Source organism: Gekko japonicus, unplaced genomic scaffold (genome assembly GCF_001447785.1).
Source record: "Gekko japonicus isolate JY-2015 unplaced genomic scaffold, Gekko_japonicus_V1.1 scaffold692, whole genome shotgun sequence".
Classification (NCBI taxonomy): domain Eukaryota; kingdom Metazoa; phylum Chordata; class Lepidosauria; order Squamata; family Gekkonidae; genus Gekko; species Gekko japonicus.
The window spans coordinates 745120-768295 of record NW_015169194.1 but is presented as its reverse complement, the minus strand read 5'-3'; the positions used below and the strand labels follow the sequence as shown (position 1 = coordinate 768295).

The following is a 23176-nucleotide window of genomic DNA, read 5'->3' as shown; positions in this document are numbered from 1 at the left end:
CTGACCCAAGGTCACATCAGCAGGTGCAAGTGGAGGAGTGGGGAATCAAACCTGGTTCTCCCAGATTAGGGTCCGCACACTTAACCACTACACCAAACTGGGAAGAAAGTGATGTAAATATGGCAGCGTGGCAAAAATATCAAAATAGTAGATTAACGTTTCTATTAAATACACAGTAATGGCAGTATCAATATAGTCACCTCCAGGGGTCCACCATGGAACTTTCCATAGAGGGCCATATAAATGGGAATTCTATAATCTCACATAGCACAGACACAAGCAACTACAGAAGAAGAAGAGGAGATTGGATTTATACCCCACCCTTCACTCAGAGTCTCAGAGTGGCTTACAAACTCCTTTCCCTTCCCCTCCCCACAACAGACACCCTGTGAGGTAGGTGGGGCTGAGAGAACTGTTTCCAGAACTGTCCTTGACAGAACAGCTCTGACAAAACTATGGCGTGCCCAAGGTCATCCAGCAGCTGCAAATGGAGGAGTGGGGAATCAAACCAGGTTCTCCTAGATTAGAGTCTGTGCACTTAACCACTACAACAAACTGGCTCTATAGTAATCAAACCTCAAAGTGATATTCTATCATTCCCTAGGTAATATGAATAAATAGATTATCCTAGCCAGGTCTGTAAATCTATCTCAGCCGTAAAACAGAGCAACATTTTCCACCAATGATTCTTCCTTTCTTCTTCTTTTATGAAATTAATGTACCCAACCCAAGAGACAGAGAGCCTTACAAAAGGATTCTGTTACATAGTCTGTTGCATCACTTGAACACAATTCTGAACATCTAAAAACTTATCCCATCTTTCTGTGCTTTGAGTACTATCTTGTTCCCATTAATCATATTGTTTGTTCTGATAAATGTTGGCCCCGGTCACATGGGCCAGATAACGTGGGGGGGAGGCGTGGCTGTTCGCCCCGGAGCAAAATAAAGCGCGGTAGCCCGATCACATGGTTTCCCGAGTCTCCATGCTTCGGCTGTTAGCTGGTGATCACATGGCGATGCTGCAGCATGGCAAAGAAGCAGCGCAGCGTGATCACACAAGCGTTTCGCATTTGTGCGAATGCGCAGTTTCACGGAGCAGCACTACTTTCAGTTTTGTGCGCGTGCGCTTACGAAAAACATCCGGTTTGCGACGGGATGTGGACGGGTGCTGGATGCCATGGGATACTAGTGCTCCCGCGATCCGATGCCTGCCTGTGCTGCGCATTTTTCGGATACTAGTGCACTTTCCTTGGTACTTTTTAACTCCGCATCTTCGGTGGGATGCCACAGGTTGGCCACGGGTGCGCTACGCTTCCCAGATGTTCCAGTGTGATCGCGCCCCGAAAATCCGCCTGACATTCATGCCTTTCACGCGGCAAATTCTCCGTGTGACCGGGGCTGTTATTAGTTTTATGCCTCTGATAAGAAGCAGCCTCCTTTTGGATGGAAAGTGCTTTATACTGCCCCTCTGTGGAAAACAGAGACAGGGCTTTTTCACTAGGGGCCCCTTGCCCAGGGAAGGCCTTTCCCCATTAGCCTCACCTGAAACCTACACTGATCTCCTTGCAGCAATACTGCCCCTCTGTGGAAAACAGAGACAGAGCTTTTTCACTAGGGGCCCCTTGCCCAGGCCAAACACTTCTTTTACCCAGGCTTTTAATTAGGGAGGTTTCCATTTACAAACAGCTTGACAACTGTTCTATTTATTTTAAACTCCTGATTGATTTCTGTTTTTATGCTCTGGCTTAGTTTATAATGCTAGGTTTTAATTAACAACTTATAATGTATTATGTTTTTATTATGTTTTGTTTTGTAAGCCGCTTCAGGCAGGTTCCCTGGAGTGAGAGGAGGCATAAACATTTTCTAAATAATATAACAAATCATTAACTATAACTTTATATAAAAGTAGGTGTATAAATTGTATTTACTCGTTCTTGGGGCTGTCCATCCTCTTGGAGAAGATTTCAGTAGCTAGGTCTAAACAGTCGTGGAAACCAAGCAAACACGCTGTTCTAAAGAGGCTTTCGATAGCATCTCTTGGAACAAAACCCAAAATGAAAATAAATACAAGTTTACAAAAAGAAACACACGAACTATTTTGTATTTCAGCATTCAGTGCATACACACTGCTGGAATTCATCAAGAGGTTTCTGAGGCATAATTCACCTGTTCTAGTCTGGTTTTCATAATCTGTTTAAGAAATGAGACAGGACAGGTGGTGTATGGACCTGCTTTCAGCACATGGCTAGAGCAGATAACCTTTTGATTTCCAAAGCTATAATTCTGTGATTTTATAGGTTCCCAACCTATTGTCTGTGACTATATCTACCAGTGAAGATATAGTGTGCCAGCAAACAAGGACTGAGGGTGAGAGAGAAGGGTTCTACTGGAAGTGAGCAGAGTTCCCGAATGGGTGCCCAGCACCTATGGAGTTTGTCACAGTCCTTTGGGCAGGGGACTGGCCCTGAATACTGACTAGAATGGTCTGCTGTGCCACTGTTCAGCATGTGTACAACAAGTTCCCTGCCCCTAGTTTATAATTATGTGCCTTGATTAATAGGTTTCTCAAAGAATCATACACCTTAGTTCCCATGGGTGGTCCTACCATTTATCTTAAAATGTCATGCAATGGAAGCACCTGAGACTAAGCAACAGGTTTCTACAAACCTGCTGATGTTGTATACAAGTTTTCTTAATATGTGTATTTTCCTGGTTTTTAAGATACTTCTCTAGAGTTGCTACCTTTAATATAGGGACTAGCCCTTATTTCCTTGGACCATATCTCATATGGGACCTGTCCTTGATAGACTAAGCTTCGTAGCCAGAAGCTTTTCTGTCTGAAAGAGTAAATATAATCTGTCAGGGAACTGTTACTAAAAAGGTTCTGTCTGAAATGACAGACAGAAACCGTTACTGAACAGTTCCTGAAACGGAACATATCGGCTGTCTGAAATTCCCCTAGTATCAGTAGCTATTGCTGTCAAGTGGCAGCATATGAAAAAAGAATAGTTATGTACTTTTTAATGCTATTACAGTGTTCCCTCTCCACTTATACCTCAGGATTTTGAAAAGTCTTATATAAAATAATTTCATCCATAATGCTGGTTTCACAATTAACTACTTGCCTTATTTCTACTTTTTCATCTAAAATAAATAATTTTGGACTTAGAGGAGATGAGGATTCAAATCCTCATTCAAACATAAAGCTCACTGAGTAATTTTCAACTAATCACTTTGTCTCAGGCCAAAATAATTCAATTGGATCAGATGATAAAAGTAATAATATTCATATATACCATCCTGAACTCCTTACAATATAATCTATATATCTAATAGTGAACTGGCCCCCTCTGTGCGGATATCTAAATCCGCACTTCAGGGGCACTTGGGGGGCAGGGAGAGGTTTGTGCACACGGGGGAACAGTGAGGCCCGGGCAGCTGCAGACTCCCGGACCTCGCTTCGGAGCCGGGCGGGGGGGGGAACAGCCGCTCCGAGAGACGCCCCCGCCCCTTGCCCGTTTCCCGGCCCCATGGCACTCTCCCGCTCGCCCACCTTCACCTCCAGCAGCAGCAGCCAGAGCACAGGAGCTCCAAGGAGCAGTGGTGACGCGTCCCTCCCATCTCGCCGGCCGGGCGCAGAAAGCGAAAGCGGCCGCTCTCCTGCTGCTCAAGTCGAGACTGAAGGGGCGGGCTCGGGGAGGGGCAAGGGACTTGGCGCCTCGGTCCCGGAACCGCCCGGGGACGCCGAACGTGACTCTGAGCATGGGCAGACAGGGCGGTGGCCCCAGCTTGCTGCTGCTGCTGGGAAGGTTGCGGTATGGGTTCCCTGTCGTCACGGGACCGGCCCGTACTGCGTCACACACTTTCTTGCTCAACCCGGCCTACCTCTTGGGGTTGTTGTGAGGGAAGAACGGAGGAGCAGAGATGGATGCCTCCCGGACCTCGCTTCCGAGCCGGGGGGGGAAGAGAGCCGAGGGGGGTGGATGGGAGGTGGAGGAGCTTCCTCCCCCCCGTATTGCGGGTCCGCCCCTTGTAAATACATAATTTTCATACCAATATTCAACTTAAAATGTGTGCTTATTTATATTTTTTCATATAAAATATCCCTCAAACATGCACTTCAGTACTAAACATATTGCTTGGAAGTGAGTCTCACATTAGTGAGACTTATTTAGTTCTATTCTGTATTTTTAAGGATTGGCATGCTGGTCCACTTTTAAAATCTATAAGCACTTACTTGGTATAATGGTCAACTGCCAACACTTCAAAACCCTGTCGAAGAAGATTTGCGTAACGATGATATATTGGGAAAATTCGCGTTAAGAAGAATTTCTTTGGAGGGAAAAAAGAGAAATGGCTTTTTGAGATTAATTATTTAAATGTATTCTGCTCCCCTAGTACACAAAATTTTTAAATTAACCAGAAAAAGAAAAAGGAAGTCTCTCAACAAATGACCTGGTGAGAACTGAAAATGTTCCAGAGGAGACTGGCGGCACAGTCCTAAATAGATCTACCCTATCCTTCCAAGTCCAGTAAATTCAATGGGTTTAGAAAACTGAAACTCTGCTCAGAATGGCACAGTGAATGCTGAGAGTGAGTTAAACGGGGAGAAAAGGAAGGAGGCGGAGAAGTCAGCATGCTCAAGCCACCAAAGCTGAGAGAATTTTGGAGGGTTGTCCCCTTCCCCTTGATTCCTCTGCAATCCCTCAGCTTGTTCTCCCTAGTTATGTTCTGAAAATGTGAATACGGATATTGCTGGAAAACTGCCATTCAGCTATTATGATGACCCAAATAATTACAATTGAGCACGAAAATCCTGGAATCAGTTCCCTGGGAGCTTTGCAAAACTTATTCACATCTGACTTTTTCAAAGGACAACACACTTTTAGCCACTTCTCTACACACGTTTTTGAAACTTGAATAAGGCAATGTAACACTGGAAGCTGCTCATATCATTGCCACTCATATAACTGGTATAAGTTTTATTAACTAAAAGAATATATGTACCTTTAAAACTGGATATAGTTCATAATCACTCAGAATATTCATTGCATTGGTAAATTCTAGCTTTCCCAATACCACATTCCAAATTAAGATTTCATCTTCTTTTTCAAGGTATTTAGTTAAATATAGCGGAGTATCATTTTCAGTGTGACCAGACCTATTTAAAAGAAATCAAGCTTTATGTAAATAGAGAATGGTAAAAGAAAAGACAGTAATAAATGAAAATAACTATAAACCACTAAATAGTCTGCTCCTGAACTCCATTTCAACAAAGCTAAAAAATATCCACTAAATGAATTGCAGGTTTTTCCTTCACTTTTACAAGCCTAGAGGTTTCCATTTACAAATGAGAAGTAATGCATACAAGGCTATGCACAGGAGTTTGCTAGCCTGGCAAGAAGATCCATTTAGAAACAGGAGGACACATTAAAAACTATGCATAAAATTAAGAATAGCTGTTAAGGATGAGGAGACACTGTTACTTGCTATTTTGATTTGGAAGAATGCAACATTTTTTACAATCTTGCATTTCTTTTCTAAACTTTTACCTATTTATTTTCATTCCAGTTCTTGTCAGAAGGACCCTAACAGAGTTACTGCAGAGTTACTTTTAGATCCTCAAAAGGAGAAAAATGAAAGATTTTAGAGTCAGAGGCCCTCACTGTGGTGACATAGTCTAGAGCTCAGGCTTTTATAAAAATCACATCTACCTACCCTCACTGACCTGCCCAAAATAAGTCAAAATGAAAACCTTTCAATTCCCACCAGCCAGTCTGTTGCAGCTGAAAAGAGCTTTACAATATATTGCCACAGTCAGTCTTGCTCAAAGAACTGAAAATGAGGGGGGAGAGATGCTCAGAAATCAGACAGGTCCACTGGGTTCCTATTCTTTGTTTCAGAACATTCATCTATTGTTTTAAAGTTTTCAGAATGAGCATAAAATAAATGGAACCCTAAATGTGCCTTTGTATCTGAAGAAGTGAGCAGTGACTCACAAAAGTTCATACTCTGCCACGAATTTTGTTAGTCTTTAAGGTCCTGCTGGACTCTTGCTCCTGCCTACTGCTACGGCAGACTAACATGGCTACCACATTGATCTGTGCCTTTGCAATAGTTCCAATATTTGCAAATTTTGATAGGGAAAAGAAAGAAAATAAGAGCCTCAAAAATTCAAACATTCCAGAATTAAGTGAACACCTACATTTCAAATTAAACAAATAAGGGATTAATTTGAAAATAAAACTCCATTAAAGCAATACAACACAGGAAACTGCATGAAGCAGCTTTCCACCTGAAGAGTTTGCCGTGGAAAATCTTAATGGAAAATTACCTTATTATCTTTCCGTATGATTGTGCACTGGCACGGCATAACTTTAAAATAACAACCTGCAACCAGGGAAAACATGACTCTACCTTTAATTTGCTTGTGGGTCACCAGCCAGATGGAGGAAAGATTCAGCATGATCAGTCCAACAGACAGAAAGATGTGCTTACAATGCAAAGTCAGAATTGTGACATTCCAGACAGGCAGTTTACAGGAAGCTGAGCTGGAAACAGGGTCAGGAAGCAGACTGAGGCTGGAAAAGGCAGGACAGGTAGGCTGGGCTCAGAACTGGAGCAGAAAGAGGACAGGAGCAAAAAACCAGCTAAAGATAGGATAGGAAGCAACTGTTTGGTGTGCAGAATCAAAGGAGTATAAAGAACAACTCGCACCATGGGCTTTCATGAATGACAATGTAATCCTCTGGAAAGTTACTCCAGTCTATGCCCCACGGGTTTAGTCTGAAGTAAGTCTGTATATGATTGCACTGTAAGTTGTGATGTGTAATATGGGATGACTGCACTGGTGGAGCTCCCTAAGTTGGAGAAAAACTAAACTAGCTAATAAAGGCAATTTTTTGCTGTTACTCCAAATGTTCCATATCTATAACTTCAGATACTGGGTCAATTCACTAGTAATGCAAAATCAACGTCTGGCATTATATGACATGTGTCTCTGAACTAGTAAACTACGGTTGGTACTTGACCTCAAAACCAGAATTTCTTTTTTGTCTTTTCTGTAAAGATATTACACTACTAATATTACATAAAATGGATGCATAAAAATCTAACTAGGGCCCCAGTCACACGGCGAATTTGCCACGGGAGAGCCATGATGGAATGGCAGATTTTCCGGGCACGATTGCACCACAACATCTGGCAAGCAGAGCGAACCCGTGGCCAACCCGTGGCATGGCGCCAAAAATGCATGATTAAAAAATACCTCCTCGAAGGTACTAGTAAACGGTTTGCCACGGGCTGCCTCCGGAATCCCTCGGTGTGATCGTGCCGGCGCGGCTTTTCCCTCTGCCCGTCTTTGTTGCAGCGCACATGCCAAGGGCCGGAACCGTGGGTTGCTGCCGATGCATCTAATCGCATTGTCGTGCGTCTAATTGCGGTGCCGCAAATAGCCACGCCTACCCCCGCGTTTTCCGGCCCGTGTGACCGGGGCCAAGGCTCATTTAAAGCAAGTGAGATGCATGAAAATGTTCTAGATCGTTTACTGAACACATTTTTTGATGCCTGACTGATTTTTTATTCCAGTAGTCTATTATTACAGACCGAATATTTAAGTATTCCTTCTGTTCTCACACTATCCTAGATCTCTACTGCCACACATATGTAATCTTCACTACAGTGAATACATACATTATACATGACCTTTATGACCATATCCCAGAAGTTTGAACCTTTCAAGTAAAGCTAACACATGTATTAAAAATCTGTGCTACTGAGATCACTCTCAAGCCTTGCTTTCATTTCACCTTGTTCTACTTCACTGCTTGCCATAACTAAGGGGGGAAGGGAATTCCTGAGGGGAGTGCATGGGTATTTTGAGTGGATGCTTGTAGAAGCCATAACTTTCCTTAAGATTGTGCCCCACTGCCAGTTCCCAAGGGAGCTGGCCTTGGAGACTCTTTTGCCAAGCCTGGACATAGATAAGGCACCGTATATCTGTCAGGGTTGCCATAGTAACAGTAGGGGCTGAATGGTGACATATGTGAGAGGTGTGGGGTGTATTTTGTATTATCTATAATAGGGGATTTTGCACACCTTTTCCTCAGTTCTGACATGGAGCCTGTTTTCTAAAGTAAGCATATCTCAATAAGCTACCACTGCTTAAGTGTGTTGTCGGAGAGTGTCTTAACTGGGAGACCTGAAACTCAAATATTATATTATATACTGATAGAAAAAGTGTAAAGTCCAATGGCACCTTTGAGACCAACAAAGGTTTATTCAAGGTATGAGCTTTTGTGTGCACGTGGTATTCAGAGACTGAGAAAAATTCATAACGAATATTTTGCCATTGGACTCTAAATATTTTGCTAGCCCCATCTTGTCAGATCTCAGAAATTTTAAGATTACTTTTTCTTTTTTAGAATATGCCAGTTTTTTTACTGATCAATGCAGAGGCATTTGAGAAACCACACAAGCAACCTGCTTCCAGCCTTAAAAGCAATTGATTTATACACACATTACAGTATTCTTTAAATAGTTGTGAGGTTTATATGTTCGTTTTGGTACTGACTTGTTGTTCATTATTTGTCAGCTTGTACCTCACCTGAAGGGGTAACTGCTTTTCAGTGTTTCTTTACCAAAACAAACACCAACAATTACCTGGTTTGTCTCTCTTCTCTAGTTCAGCTCTTGAAGTTGTGAATCATAAGACTGACGTGCAGGTTCAAGTGCCATTAGCATGATGCTCAGAGACAACAAAGAAGCAATCCTGCTTTGGAGGGCAAGCACAAACTGTAGTTTGTTGAACTGGATATAATAAAAAAGCCATGGTTTGTCCTGAACAGCAGCTAACGGAATTGGGGTGCAGAAGAGGAGGTAGTAAGCCCAAGGCTCAGTCACGCAATGTTATTGGTGAATCAAATCACCTGTCTGCATTCTTTTATTTTCAACAAAACCAGTAGAAAAAAAATGTTTCAGTCAAATATTTCAACCACAGCAGGCTGCTCCAACATTATCAGTGTCTGCACGTGTATGCTTGTGCATTATATTACCACTCCATCTATTCAAGAGTTCATACCAGCATAGAGAGCAAGGCACAGAGCAGACTCCAGGGGTCCCCTAGTCACTCTGGCTGCTGAAGGTATTCCAAAGCGCTCAGGATGCTGACTGGAGTTATCACAGGTCTGCACTGTTGGTAAATCCACATATACTTTTCCCTGAAAGCCCTTTTGTTAATTTAACTGGTCAAAGGTTAATCTGATACAGTATGTCACAAGCACTCCCCAAACAAGGTTTGTCCAAGGTGAAGGCACGGTGGAAAAACTATCATTTTTAAAATGTGGAAACAGGCATGAAAATAATGTTGTTGACACTTTTAAATACAGTAAAAACTGTCTGAAACATTCATGCTCACCGTTTCAGTACAAAGGCATCATCCAGCAACTGTAACCTGTTGACCACCGGAACTGCCTGCAAAGAATATCCATGTACTTTTAGCAGATCTAAACAACTCTGTATGAATTAAAATGCCTACTTCATTTCAAGGTATTATTTATCAACAGTTTGTTAAGCACCTCATTCATACTTCAACTGAAATTATGCTTAAATCTGACATTTTAATTGCTTTTTTTAAATGGCTTGCGTTTCATACGGTGGTTTTTATTTATCAATTGCCTCAAGCAGGATTCTGAAGAGGAAGATTAGAAAATTCTAAATAAATAAATAATTTAGGATGGACGGATTACTCATTTGGAATTGGGATGCTGTCAAACTCACAAACACATCCTCAAATACATATATGCTTATGTACTGTTAGATCAACACACACCTTCCCCTGAAATTCCTTCTGTTATCTAACTGGTCAAAGGAGTCCAATAACTTGATGCAGTATGTCACTACACTCCCCGAACAGACTTGAACAGTATTCAGAATGTACACTCTGTGTGAGACAAGTTATGCATTGGTCCATATTTCTTCACATTTTATACAAGACATTTCCTTCATCAGAAAAAAGTACATTATAGTCTACAGTATTTGAGCTTGCTTACAAAAAATGGAACCGCAAACAGATCAAAAGTATCAAATTTAGTTTAAAAGCAACAATTATTTCATTTGCTCATTAATTTAGGTAAGACTGAAGATGATGAGAACTGAAAGAGGGGGCACGGCTCAGTGGTAGAGCATCTGCTTGGCACGCAGAAGTCCCCATGTTGAATCTTCAGCATCTCCAGCTTAAAGGACCAGGTTGCAGGTGATGTGAAAGACTCCTACCTGAGACCACAGAGAGTGACTACTGGTCTGAATAGACAATACTCACCTTGATAGACCAAGTATAAGGCAGCTTCATGTGTATAAGGATTCAGTATAAGGCAGTTTCATGTGTTCTACTGAGGATGGCATTCTTTATATTTAAAGGATTATTTAGTTAACAACACAGTTAGGGAACAAGCCTAAACAGGTCTTCTCAGAAATAAGTCACATTTTATTCAATAAGGCTTGCTCCCAGGAAAGTGTTCTCATGACTGCAGATTTAGTGTAAGGTCTGATCAGTCTAAGATTTAGTATTGCAAGTAACATTGGAGTGGGATTGGATTTTATTGGCTCTCAAGCCCAGACACAATGTGTGGACACCTACCTAAGGTTTCAGATACAATCTTACCTTTGGGTCACTTTCAAGAATTTTGGCCAATGTTCGCCAGTTGGATTGGTCATAGTTAACTCTATAGTAACCAGTCATATTCACGTTTAAAATAATCCAGTCATGTTCTGAATCTGATATTTTCATTTCTGGAAATACTTCTGTAGGCAGCATGGAAAAACAGCATGAATTCAGTGGTTTACTTCTACAAAAGTGTACATACCCATGTAAGATTAAATGTAAAAGTACTAAAATCTGATTGTTGTAATGTATGAATCAAATAAATCCAAAAGCCCAGCCCTGAATAATTTTCCCATCCCAATGCACCAAACCAGACAACACTACAGATGGACCACAAGTTGGAACATAAGACAGAAAGGCACACTTGTAGCTTAATAGCAGAATTTTGTAACACCTTAAAAACTAACAGTTTTCTGTCCTGACCTGGATAGCCTAGGCAAGCCCGATCTCATCAGATCTTAGAAGCTAAGCAGGGTCGATCCTGGCAATTACTGGGAAGGACAACCTCTAAGGAATACCAGGCCCAGAATGCAGAGGCAGGTAATATAAGCCACCTCTCTGAAACATCTTAACCCCACGAGGGGTCGCCAGAAGTCACCATAACTTCCAGGCTCACAAGCACGTGCGCACACACACACACACACACACACACACTACTCACCCCCCCTCCAAACCAACACTTTTATTGTGGTATGAACCAGAGCCCATCAGATGCAGCTGACAAAGGCTGTTTTGGTTTAAATTAAGATTATGCCATTATAAATGCTTTAGTTTTTAAGGTGCTACAAAAGTCTTATTCAAAATAAAAGACTTCTAAGGTCTAGCCATAGTCTGGTTTGGTGTGCAGCATTTCATACCACATCAGGAGGATCATTTAGAATTTGTAATAGGCTATTTGTGGTCTTACTTGAAACAGGTTAACATGGGTAATATTCTGGAATTATAACTTCCTGTTCCTTAAATACTGCTGGTGGATGCTAAATAAGGGGGGGGGGTCAGTTCTTGCTTTTTACCTCCACAGTGGCCAGCGCCCGCTGAGGAGAACTATATGATTAGCTGAGTGCTGAGGGCATGGTCTTTTGGGGAGTCTTTCAGCCAGTTGATCTCGGAAGTCAGACAGTCAGTCAGCTTCTAACAGAGTCAGTTGGAGTCAGTGAGCCTGACAGAGGCCCTGTTCATACAAGCCCATTTGGGCCGGGAGCGGGACGGAACTGGGGCGGAGCAAACAGGCGGGCGCGTCCTTGCGCCGCCGCATCCCGGCCCCCAGCCGTACTGCGCATGCCCGAGCATGCGCAGTTCGGCAGCCTCCCCCCTCCCCTCGGACTTTTCCTCCCCGGCATCTGATCGTGCCGGGGAGTGATGCGCCGCGGCTAGGGGATCCGTGGGATCCCGCCGCGGCGTCTCAAGTTTGGAGCGGCTCTGAGTAGCCGCGTTTCAGCCGTCCCGTGTGCCAGGGGCCTATGTCAGTCAGACAGGTTCGCCGTTGGAGGGAAGGGAAACAACTCTTTGCCTCAACTGTTTTCTATCAATTCCGAGGAAGAATTCAGTATCAAAACTGAACGTCTAAGAGTCAGCCTAAACTGAAGTCCGTTTTACACAGACACCAGAACTGGGATTGAGATTTTGGCGAGGGCGATTGGGTAGTATGCTGAAACTCCCATTCAGGCCAAAAGAAAAGGGTTATATCTTCTGAGGAGGAGGAGGAGAATTCCTGCCCAGTTACACAGGGGGTTTTGCTCTGAGGAGACCCCTGGTCTGTTGTGAAGGGAATCAGATTTAGACACCTTGGGATATTGAAATAAACCGTGGTTTCCAAAAGGGGGAGAGTTTAGGTACACAAATAGAGATAATCTCCGGGAAACCTGAAGAGTCATAGGAAACTATATGAAGAAACACTGTAACTGTAATTAAAATGCACTGTAATTAAAATACGACTCTCACTGTTAAGAGCCAAGAATATATGAAAATAGTTTCAATAACAGTGTTTTGATTGTTAAAAGAAGTATAATCTGTATTAACAACAATTTTTACCTCAGCATTTCCAACCCGACTACACCTATTCAATCCCTGCCTGTTAAAGAAAGTAGTTATTTCTGTTTGAATGTTACATTGTCTCAAGTGCTACTTGAAAGGGAAAAACAGGGCTCTTGCTTATCCCATCAAGTTCCTAGACTGGGCTAAAAGACCAATTAGATCTTCGTGACAGGGTGGGACAGACAGACTTTTAAAACAATAACTAAATCCATGCTACTTGGGACTGCTCAGTCACAGCTGGGAATACATTTTTGATGGGAAAACCTGCCTGATAGTGGGGAAGTGCCCGGGGTCCATCATATTTAGATAGCAAAATTGTTAGGGTATCTCCAGACTACACAGAAAAATAGCATTTTTGCAAGGTATGTTGGTTATTAGCAGGTTTGGAAATGGGTCATTTTTACATCTTCCATCAGCTTACATTATCTTATAATAGCAGCCAGCACACCATCACAGAGCAACAATGGTATCAGGGAGAAACTTTCCAGTTCTTTAGTTTTCTGTAGAAAATGTTCCATTTCTAAAGAATAATTCTGTCATGAAATAATACACAAATACCATTTTCAAGATGAGTAGCAACTGCTGCTGGGAAAAAGGAAGACAGGGAAATATGCACTCAGCCAACTCCCTCTGCAAGGTTTTCCATATAATCCAATCTTGGTAATATAGTGTTTCATTCAATCTCATGAAAATCAATCAGTTTTGATAAATGCATACAATATTTCTGCATTATCATAGAGGCAGTGGATTTCATAACTGTCTAATACAAACATGACTGGCTATTAAGCTCAACCAAAATCTGTGGACCTTTGATATAGTTTAACATAATACATGCCTGAAATATATGAACTGAGGATATTTGTTACCATGAACTGAAGGGTGACTGTTTATGATTCTGATCCATGCCAATAAAGGTTTTGAATTGAATTGATATTTGTTACATCCATTCTAGATTCTGTGCTGCAAACAGTAGAGGCTTTCTTGAATTTAATAAAAATACTTACTGCTTTTCTTATCAAGCCATACTAAAGGCTGTACAGTTCCATTTCTTATCCAAGAAATCGGTATAATCCAGGTGTTACTTAATTAAAAACAAAAGTGGATAATGAAGGTTAAGAAATATGTAAATAAACTGTTCAAACACTAACTTTTTTCATTCTCTTTTTCATTTCTTCTTTGGTGTTTGTCATACATTACAGACCATGCAAATATGAAGTAAGGCTTCCTTGCTATAGGCTATGGCAGAGTTCTCATAATCTCTGAACTCTTTCTGCTTTGTTTTGCAGGAATCCCCACATCACAAGAATTACGTTTTGGCAAATAAGCACAGCATGCAGAAAGGTATTAACACTGGCATTGCATAGAGGAATCTAGATAATGACAAACTTATAAAAATGCATATTATTTTAGCTTAAGTGCTGTACCACTGCTCTCATTCTCACTCTTTGGCCTGACCATTCTAGCTGCCCTGTCATTGACCTGAAGAACAGAAACTGAGCTGCTCCTTATTCTAGTCTCTGAAAATGAAGGTCCTAGGTGGTATTTCCCTTCTAGCAGCAGCGGATTCCTCCCAGATTCCCAAGCCCTCCCCATCCCTGGCTGATTCTGCATTGGCTTTTCCCTCCATTGTTTTACAAAAAACAAGTTGGAACAGAAATTCCCCTCTGCATTGCATGCTACTTTCACTTCCTTTGATCATCAGATTTTATAGTACCTTCCAGACTGCATGCCATTTTGACTTTCTTTAATTGTCGGGTTTTATGGTACCTTCTGCATAGATTTATAGCTGTTCAGGAGTGACTTTGCATTCAGTATGGCATTGCCCCGAGGTATTTGAAGCCAAATCTGCATTTGCATTTTAAAATCATTTTCATGCTGCTGTGATGCCATCTTTCTCTATGCTTGTTTGAATGCTGTTTGGAGAAGATTCTTTTAAAGCAGTGCAGAGGTGCAATGACAGTGGACCTGCCCCAAAGGATGATAAACATATGTGGACGTGCAAAAGTATGCTAGCACTCTTGAGGTGTGAAAACGACACCAAATGTAGACAGCTTTTTTGAAGACGGAGTCAAAAGGCTGGGACACTGGTGGGAAAGACAAATGCAGATTCCACCTTTATGTATTTTTGAGCTGCAGTTGAGAAAATATGGAGCGAATGCCAGATGCAGAATCACCCATTCTCACAAACTGTCACCCTGTTTTGCTATTTAGAAATGGCCTGGATCCAATTAGCTTTTCCACTGGTGATAAAAGGAGGAGTGAGTCACCACTGACCATCAAAACAGCTATGCTGGGGATAATGGGACCTGCATGAACAAAAGCCCTGTGTGACAGGTGCTATATTAAGAAGGGGAACTAGGAAAGCATGAACAAAAATTGGAACCAACCCAGAAGTAGCCTTTCAGTTTCATATGACAGGAAACAAGTAAAACAGCTAATACATTTCTGAAACACAAGATGCATCTCAGTGCTTCCCCCCCCCAAAAAAAAAATAAGCTAAACTGTGCATACTTGGAAGTACTGGTATCATTCTTGTCTTTTTCATCATGAAACTGCTCCTGGCTGATATTCCCAGTGGACAGATTTACAGTTAGGAATGGAAAGCCAGGCTGGCATGTCCAAGAGTCCATTATAACTTTTATTGGTGCTGGCAATTGGAGGTTAGTCTGTTCATCTACTATCTAGGAGAAATGTTTTGGGTTAGAAATAATTTTGTTCATTTTAAAAATATTTTATATTTATTCCCGTATCAGAGATTTCAGATCCTAAGTACCAGATGACATTTCATTCTTTGCAAAGAAAACAGGTTTGCACTTACCTGTAACTGTTGTTCATCGTGTATTTTCTGTGCAGGCACACATGGAGACTGTGCATGAGCAGGCCTGCCCACAGAGAGGTTTTATAGCTAAAAGCCTCCAGGTGGCACTGTATGCCGGAGCCAGAAGCTCTTTTTCCCACCCAGGGATCACGTGCTCTGGAGTTGCAGTGCCCCCACCCTCAGTTCCTCTTTTGCCGCTGAAGCAAGAAAGCATACAACAGGGCGGGCGGGAGGGAGGGAGGGTATGTGTGCCTGCACAGAAGATACTCAATGAACAACAGTTATAGGTAAGTGCAATCCTGTTTTCATTATCGATCTTCTTGCAGTCCCACATGGGAATTCTAACAAGCTATTCACCAGGTGGTGGGAAATGCTCTCTTCACTTGAACAGAGAATGAAGAACTGGTTTGCCCACTCGTGCTTCTTGTCTCGCCAGCAGGTCCAAGGCATAGTGGCACATGAAGGTGTCCACTAAAGACCACGTGACGGCCTGACAGATTTCGGTGAACAGCACTCCATCGAAGAACGCTGCAGAGGAAGCCATTGCCCTGGTCGAATGGGCATGTATGTTTAAGGGACAAGGCAATTTAGCTTGGGCACAGTATTCTCTGATGGCAGAAACAATCCAATGGGACAGGGTCTGGGGTGAAGCACTTTTACCCGTATTAGGGCCAGCAAAACACACAAAAAGTGCTTTGTCTCTATGAAACTCCAATGTCCTTTTTAAAGTACAATAATAAAGGCCTTCTAATATCTAATGAATGCAACACTTTCTCATTTTCAGAACTTGGCAAAGGGAAGAACACAGGTAGAATCATTTCTTGGGATAAGTGAAATCTAGAGACAGCCTTCAGGAGAAAATGAAGGCTGGGTCTGAGAACTACCATCTCAGGGCAAACTTTTAAAAACAGGGGGGGGTGTCCACCCTTAAGGCCGCTAGTTCACTAACTCTCCTAAACAAAGTAATGGCCACCAAGAAACAGACTTTCATGGAAAGTTCTGCCAATGAACACACAGCCAAGGGCCAAATGGTTTCAACATTAGGTGGCCCAAAACTACCAAAAGAGACCACTGTGAAACCAGTGGGTCCTGGGAAGAGAAAAGGTTGAATAAGCCTTTGAGAAACCTTTTATATAAATGGTGAGAAAAAACTGATTCCTCTTCAGTTCCAAAGAAGTAACAGAAGATGGCTGCAAGGTGCACTTTAAGAGACAAAAAGGTCAAACCTTTTGTTCTCAAACCTAGTAGGTAATCTAATATAGCTTGTAAGGGGAAAATTACTCCAAAGGGGAAAATGATCCATTTGTACATATAAGACCTCCTAGTAGCAGGTTTGCGTGAGTGCAGGAGAACCTCACTAACCTCTTGTGGGAAGGTTAGATCCCTATCTGGAGACTCCATGCCATCAAATTGAGGCAACCTACATCATGATGTAGAACCTGGCTGTTTAGGAAGAGGGACATGCCGACCCTGGGGCACGTTTATTAGGGGAGGAAACCAAATCTGGTGGGGCCAAAAAGTAGCTATAAGAATCATATCCCTCCCTTCCCTCCTGACCCTCTCTATGACTCTGATGAGCAGCAGAAAAGGGGTAAATGCATAAAAAAGGGCCCCTTTCCAAGAAATCTGAAAGGCATCCCTGAGAGAAGCTGGGCCTATCCCAGCCCAGGAACAAAACCTGGCAGCCTTTGTGCTCTTCTCTGTGACAAACAAGTCCACATCCAGGAGCCCAGATAGGGCAAAAACTGGATCTAGGTAAGTGTCCTTGATGGACCACTCATGAGAGTGTGTCCTGGTCTTGCTTTGTCTGCTTACTTCTTTATAATCCCCAAAATATGGATAACATGAAGGGAAATATGGATAACATGAAGGGAAGTGCTGAGCTTCAGTGCCATGGACCACACCATTGCGGCCACCTAACATTCTGGAACCCATTCCCCCTTGCTTGTTCAAGTAGAACATCGTAACCATATTGTCTGTCTGGATTAAGATGGAGCAGTTCCAAAGGATATCTGCAAAACAGCTAAGGGCATGGCAAACGGCCTGTAACGCTAAAAGATTAATATGTAGCTGTTTTTCCTGATGAGACCATGTCACTTGGGCAGAAAGTGCTTCACAATGAGCACCCCAACCAATAAGTGAAGCATCTGTAGTCAGAGTGACTACATACTCAAGAATACCAATATGTTGATGACACCCATCTATTTCTGTTGATAGGCGGCCAGCCAACTGTCATTCCCAGGAACTTAGCTGAGAGTTTGGATGCTGTGGTGAGATGGTTAAAACAAAGTCAGCTGAAACTGAATCCAGGTAAGATGAAGGTCCTGTTGGCTGGGTGGAGGAGCGCCTCGGTTGGGTTGTCAACGCCCAACTCTTGAGGGTGTGCCTCTATCACTGGCACAGACCATCAAGAGCCTGGGCATGACTTTGGGCTCCTTCTTGTCTATGGCGACCCAGGGTGCAAAAGTTGCCAGGCTGGCATTTCTCCAACTGTACCAGGTTAGGCAACTGGCTACCTACCTGTCTCGCCCCGACCTAGCCACAGTGATACATGCAATTGTCTTTGTTGTTTTTTTTGGGGGGGGCAGAGGGGCAGTTATTACATTTTTTTAATAAACTACAAACAGAGGGGCATTTATTGCATTTTTTAATAAACTAAAAATTACAATGAAAAAATAGGAAGGGGGAACTACATCTAGGGAGAAAGGAAAGAAAACCACTAATAACTAAAACCTCAAGAATAGGAGATCATAACAACAGCTTATTTAGGTATTAATCTTAAATTGCTAGTATTACTTTGAACATAGTCGGTTATGCTAAATTATTTATCTTTTTATCCATAAATATAACTGCTCAAAGAGAAACCCAAGAGCATCATCCATAATAAAAACAGAATTTTAAGGCACAATTCAGAGTCCTTCAGCCTTCACTTTGTTTTATCTTTTCTAATCCTCAATTGATATGCACGTTTGGGTGCACCCGCTCCCTTATTGGAAACAGTCCTCATCGGAAGACCCCAAGTCCAATTCGCCACTGAATTTGCTGTCATCTTCTTCCTTGCCGTCCTCGGCTTTCTCTCCCAGCTGCACTCTCAGGAACTCACGTGCTTTAAAGACAGAGTCAATCTTTTCATTTTTATTGTGTATTTTAAAACTGACGTCTTCTGGAATTTGCCATCTGTAGGCAATGCTATTTGTTTGTAGAAAAAGGATTAAGTCTTTGTATTTCTTCCTCTTTTGCCTTATTTCAAATGGGATGTCTTTTAAAATCCTGATAATGTTGTCCCCGATTTTCAAGGGTGTTCCTGTAGTTGCTTTCAGGATTAAATCCCTCACGTGCCTCTTCGAGAATTTGACCACTATCTCCCCAGGCAGATTATTCTTCTTGATGTACACGGAATAGGCTCTGTAGACCACATCCATTTTGTTTACAAGATATTCCGCTTTCAAATCCGTAACTGGGGCTAATGCTTCACTCAAGAGTTGCTTTAGATTCTCGTCTTTTAATTCTGGGACCCCTTGAAACCATAGGACGAAATTTGCTTTCTCCATTTGCAGCTGTAAAAGTTGTGATTCTTCAGAGACTTGTTTCTTTTCCAGCTTTTGCACCTTTTTCTTAACTTTTTTGGCATTGGCGTCCATTTCCTTCACCTTCTCAGCCATTTGCTCCGTTATTTTTAAAGTCTCAGTCAGTTGGAGCTGCTGAGTTGCTAGATTCTGGTTTAGATTTGTCAGCTGTTGTTCAATGTTAGTCATCTGATCCAGCAGAGGGCGCAAGGGCTCTGCCAACATTTTGGAAAGCTCGGTGGTCTCTTCCGGTCGAGGGCTCAAGCTGGCTGGTTTCACTTTTACTGGTTTGTCTTTCTCTGCCCTCTTCCCCGCCATCTTTATGGATTGTTTACTTTTATGAAAACTTGCTAAAGTCTCTGAAATACGCCCATACGCTTATCCGCACTCTGGTAAGTCTCTCAAAACAGATTTCAACGCTTTTTCTTCCACTCCCCTCTAAGTATTCAGTTGTTTAGTTCATGTGTATGGGAGGGGCCCCTCCCCCGCTCGCTTCTCTCGTCGTTCCTGGGGGGAGCTTTCTTTATATATTCCCGTCTTCGCTTTAACCCGACTCACTGTTCATTGTTGGTCATACGACCTCACTCAGAACATGTTTAAAATGCTCGATCTCCGACGCTTGTCCCGGTCAGCGGCTCTAGATCCATACAGACACTCAGCGGCAGGACCGTCGGGGCAGAGGAGCACCTCAATTCCCCAGCATCATGCTGGTGAAGAGGTTGCCCCTCAAAGGCCCCATGGCTAGGAGCCTTTTGCCAAGGCTCCAGGGTGGTGGTGACCCGTCACACCCCCTCCTATCCGCTGGTGCGCAGATCACATCCCCAGGAGGTCCGGGAGATGCATCCGCCAGCGTGTCGTCGTAAACCGGAAGCTCCGTGATACATGCAATGGTCAGCTCCACCTGTAGGTAAGGACAGCCTAGCAAATCTAATGTAATAAATAAATAAATAAAATAAGCAACCACAAGAGCTAGGCACTTCATAAATACCCTTGATGCAGTGGCTAAACCAACGGGTGAAACAGTATACTGAAACACCTGTTTCCCACATGAAAAATGAAGGAATTTACTATGTTGAGCACAAATACAGATGTGAAAGTAGGCATCTTTCAAGTCAATAACAATAAACCAGAAGTTAGACTTTAATAATTGTAAAACTGAAGGAAAGGATAATATGCGAAACTTTTAAACAGACATAAAGACATTCAGATTCCTGAGATATAAAATTGGTCTGACCACACCATATTTTATATCTACTAGGAACATGCCTGAAAAGAAACCATCACGCATCTGAGATTCTGGAACTGTTGAAAGTTCCAGATGCGATGTCCCCTGTCTCAGACCTCCGGACTGAGTGACAAGAGAGACTAGATAGCTAGATAGGCAAACTGACCTTTCTTCCTGTATCTACTCTTCTGCCACTGTCCTCTTTGATATGCAGATTGTGCTCTCAGGGATCAATTTCCCCTTCTCCTTCTCTCTCATTCTGGATGAAGACGTGCTCTCTATCTGCACACACCAAGAGAAGGATATGCGGTCCTCTCTTGGCACCATGAGGCAGATGGGCGTCTCGCCATCTGCTTCCATCCTTTAGCTAGTAAGTTAGTAATCTATCAATCTCTGCTCTTTCCTATCCAAAGTGTACTTCTCAAATAAAGAGAGAAGTATTTCTCTTCTAAACTTGCAAGGTGGCTCTGTGTAGCTTTGTAAGCTGTGGCTCCATGTAGTTTTGTAAGCTGAGTAACCTGGTAAAATGACACTCCTGCATTTGTAGCTTTATTTAAGTACTCTGCTAACTAATGGTGAGTGGACTAACCACACCAGTTAACCTCAACAGGAACCTCCACAATTGCCTCTTTATCTAGTAAGACAGATAATGCTTCAGATAGGCCTGGTGCTGTATTATTGGTCTCCCTAAGAGGTGACAGGGAGAAGGTATATGGAATGAGCATATGGGCTTTAATGGGCTTGCACAGGCTGCAATTGGGGAGAGGGAAGGAAGGGGAAGGAGGGCATAACGGGAGGCTGGTAGGGTAAAAGAAGAACCTTGAACACTGGCTGGGGAGGAGAGCATGTGTAGAGTCTGCTGAGTATGTGCTGCAGAACCACTTGGACAGAGGGACTAGATGGAGCATGCCCCCAGGTTCCCTCTACCCACATTTCTGAGGCTGGCTTAAGGCAGGGAAGGCTCGGGGCTGAAGGACAAGAGTAGGGAGCTCTCAATGGAGACAGCGGGAACTCCCACAATAGGATCTTGCCCAAGTCAGATACGCAGACAACATCATTACAGCAAGCACAGTCATTCTGGAAAAGATGTCAATAGGAGGACCAAAAGAAACAAGCTATGTAACAGCTAGAAGGCAACCGGAGTCAGGGACTGGTGTATCGGTCCAATCCAGGTGACAAAGCACAGTGGAAATCACTACTACGTATTATGCTCTCCCCGGGTCCTCCTCGGATCTGTGCAATCTAATACGTGCCTGGAGTTCCATGTTGGGAATTCAATTCCCAGGTGTGTGTGGATCCAATTTGGACTGGGATCACAGAATCCAAAGAGAAAGCCCTTCATACTCTCCGCCATACTGGGAAACAGCTCTAGTGGGTCAATATGTGCCCCACTGGGGAAACTTAGTTGAACCCTATCGATACATGCAGAGTCCCCATTGATGACAGTTCTAGATTCAGAAAATGGCATGGGAAGAAAGCATAAGCTACTTCTCCCCATGCCCCATGGACCTGATCCAAACAAGGTCACCACACACCTGGGAAAACTGAGTTTCCAGCTCAAGCTTGCAACACATGTCTAACTGCATGAACCTAGGAAGGGCACAGAGAAACCATAACATATCATTAGACACTAAGCAGTTAACATAAGGGGGAATGAGAACAGGAACTAAGGAAGCTTTAAGACTAACAAAGTTTTATTCAAGGTATAAGCCGTTGTGCGCAGGACTCGGACTCAGTTCTCAGATCTGTTTCTAATTTACTGCTATTCACAGATCTTACCAACCGCTTTAATCCAATCTCAGCTATAATCGCCCACTTACTTATGCGTCTTGACTCTAACTAGCCATTCCTAGCAACTAACCCCCTCCCCATTATGTAATGGTTGAGGACATCTTGTTTCACTGTATCTAAAGAAGTGTGCTTGCACATGAAAGCTTATATCTTGAATAAAACTCTGTTGGTCTTAAAGGTGCCACTGGACTCAAACTTTGTTCTGCTGCTTCAGACCAACACCGCTACCCACTTGAAGAAACTAAGGAAGGCACTGGACTGGAGTCAAACAGGAGCAAGCCAAGGACTGAGAAACAATATCCCAGCTATCAGCACAGGGCCCATGGAAAGACTGCTTAGACAAATACCTGAAGCCTAACGTGGAAGCTTTTATCTCTGACTATTTAAATAAACACAGTCACATAGACATGAGCAGAAACAAAGCAAGACAATGGAGAAGAAAGATGATGCTGACCTATGAGCCCAGGCTGACAGAACAGCCAGGCATATACTGTGAGTCTTGTTAGGGTAGACACTGTCCCATTTGTTATAATGACTGATAGAAAAAAAATACATGTTTTAATCACCTTTTGAATGTGACTCCAAAGATCATCCTGGATGGCATTTGCAAATGAAAACTCATTCATGTATGACTGCAATAAAACAAAAACCATTAAGCAATTCACACATTTTTAAATGAATCCATCCTTAGTCACTTTTCTGAAATTTTATTTGTGCATTTATTTTACCAAACTTACATTAAGTGCTTTGATGAATAGTTTTTCACTTACAAAGCTGGAAAGCATTCGGACAATGGAAGCCCCCTGAATTATTTAAAAAGGAAGAAAAAATGGTACTTATGAAAATATAAAACAGTTAATATTGACATTCACATTCAAAATATGCTTCTCTTACTTCATTATGTTGCACATTAGTTCTTCAAAACTGTTTTCCTTAGTCACATATAAAAAGCTTTGATTATTTAGGTAACTGAATATCTAAATATTTGACAAAAACTACAGAAGGAATTCTTTTTTTAACACACCAGACAAACAGGAATGCAAGGTCAGTGTACCACTAAAAGAATGTTTATGTACTAATAA

The 23176-nt window shown here is 42.5% G+C and overlaps 1 protein-coding gene across 1 annotated transcript in view; it reads right to left on the bottom strand.

Annotated features, from left to right (window-relative positions):
• Window positions 1-23176, bottom strand: part of LVRN (laeverin) — a 62198-nt gene that overhangs the window by 5727 nt on the left and 33295 nt on the right. Inside the window, exons 9-17 of the mRNA XM_015416285.1 lie at window positions 22832-22897; window positions 22661-22726; window positions 15206-15375; window positions 13699-13775; window positions 10661-10800; window positions 9416-9471; window positions 5008-5161; window positions 4238-4332; window positions 1929-2036 (exon numbers count right to left, since the gene is read on the bottom strand). Coding sequence (XP_015271771.1) covers window positions 1929-2036; window positions 4238-4332; window positions 5008-5161; window positions 9416-9471; window positions 10661-10800; window positions 13699-13775; window positions 15206-15375; window positions 22661-22726; window positions 22832-22897 — 932 coding nt within the window. The remainder of the gene's footprint in view (window positions 1-1928; window positions 2037-4237; window positions 4333-5007; window positions 5162-9415; window positions 9472-10660; window positions 10801-13698; window positions 13776-15205; window positions 15376-22660; window positions 22727-22831; window positions 22898-23176) is intronic.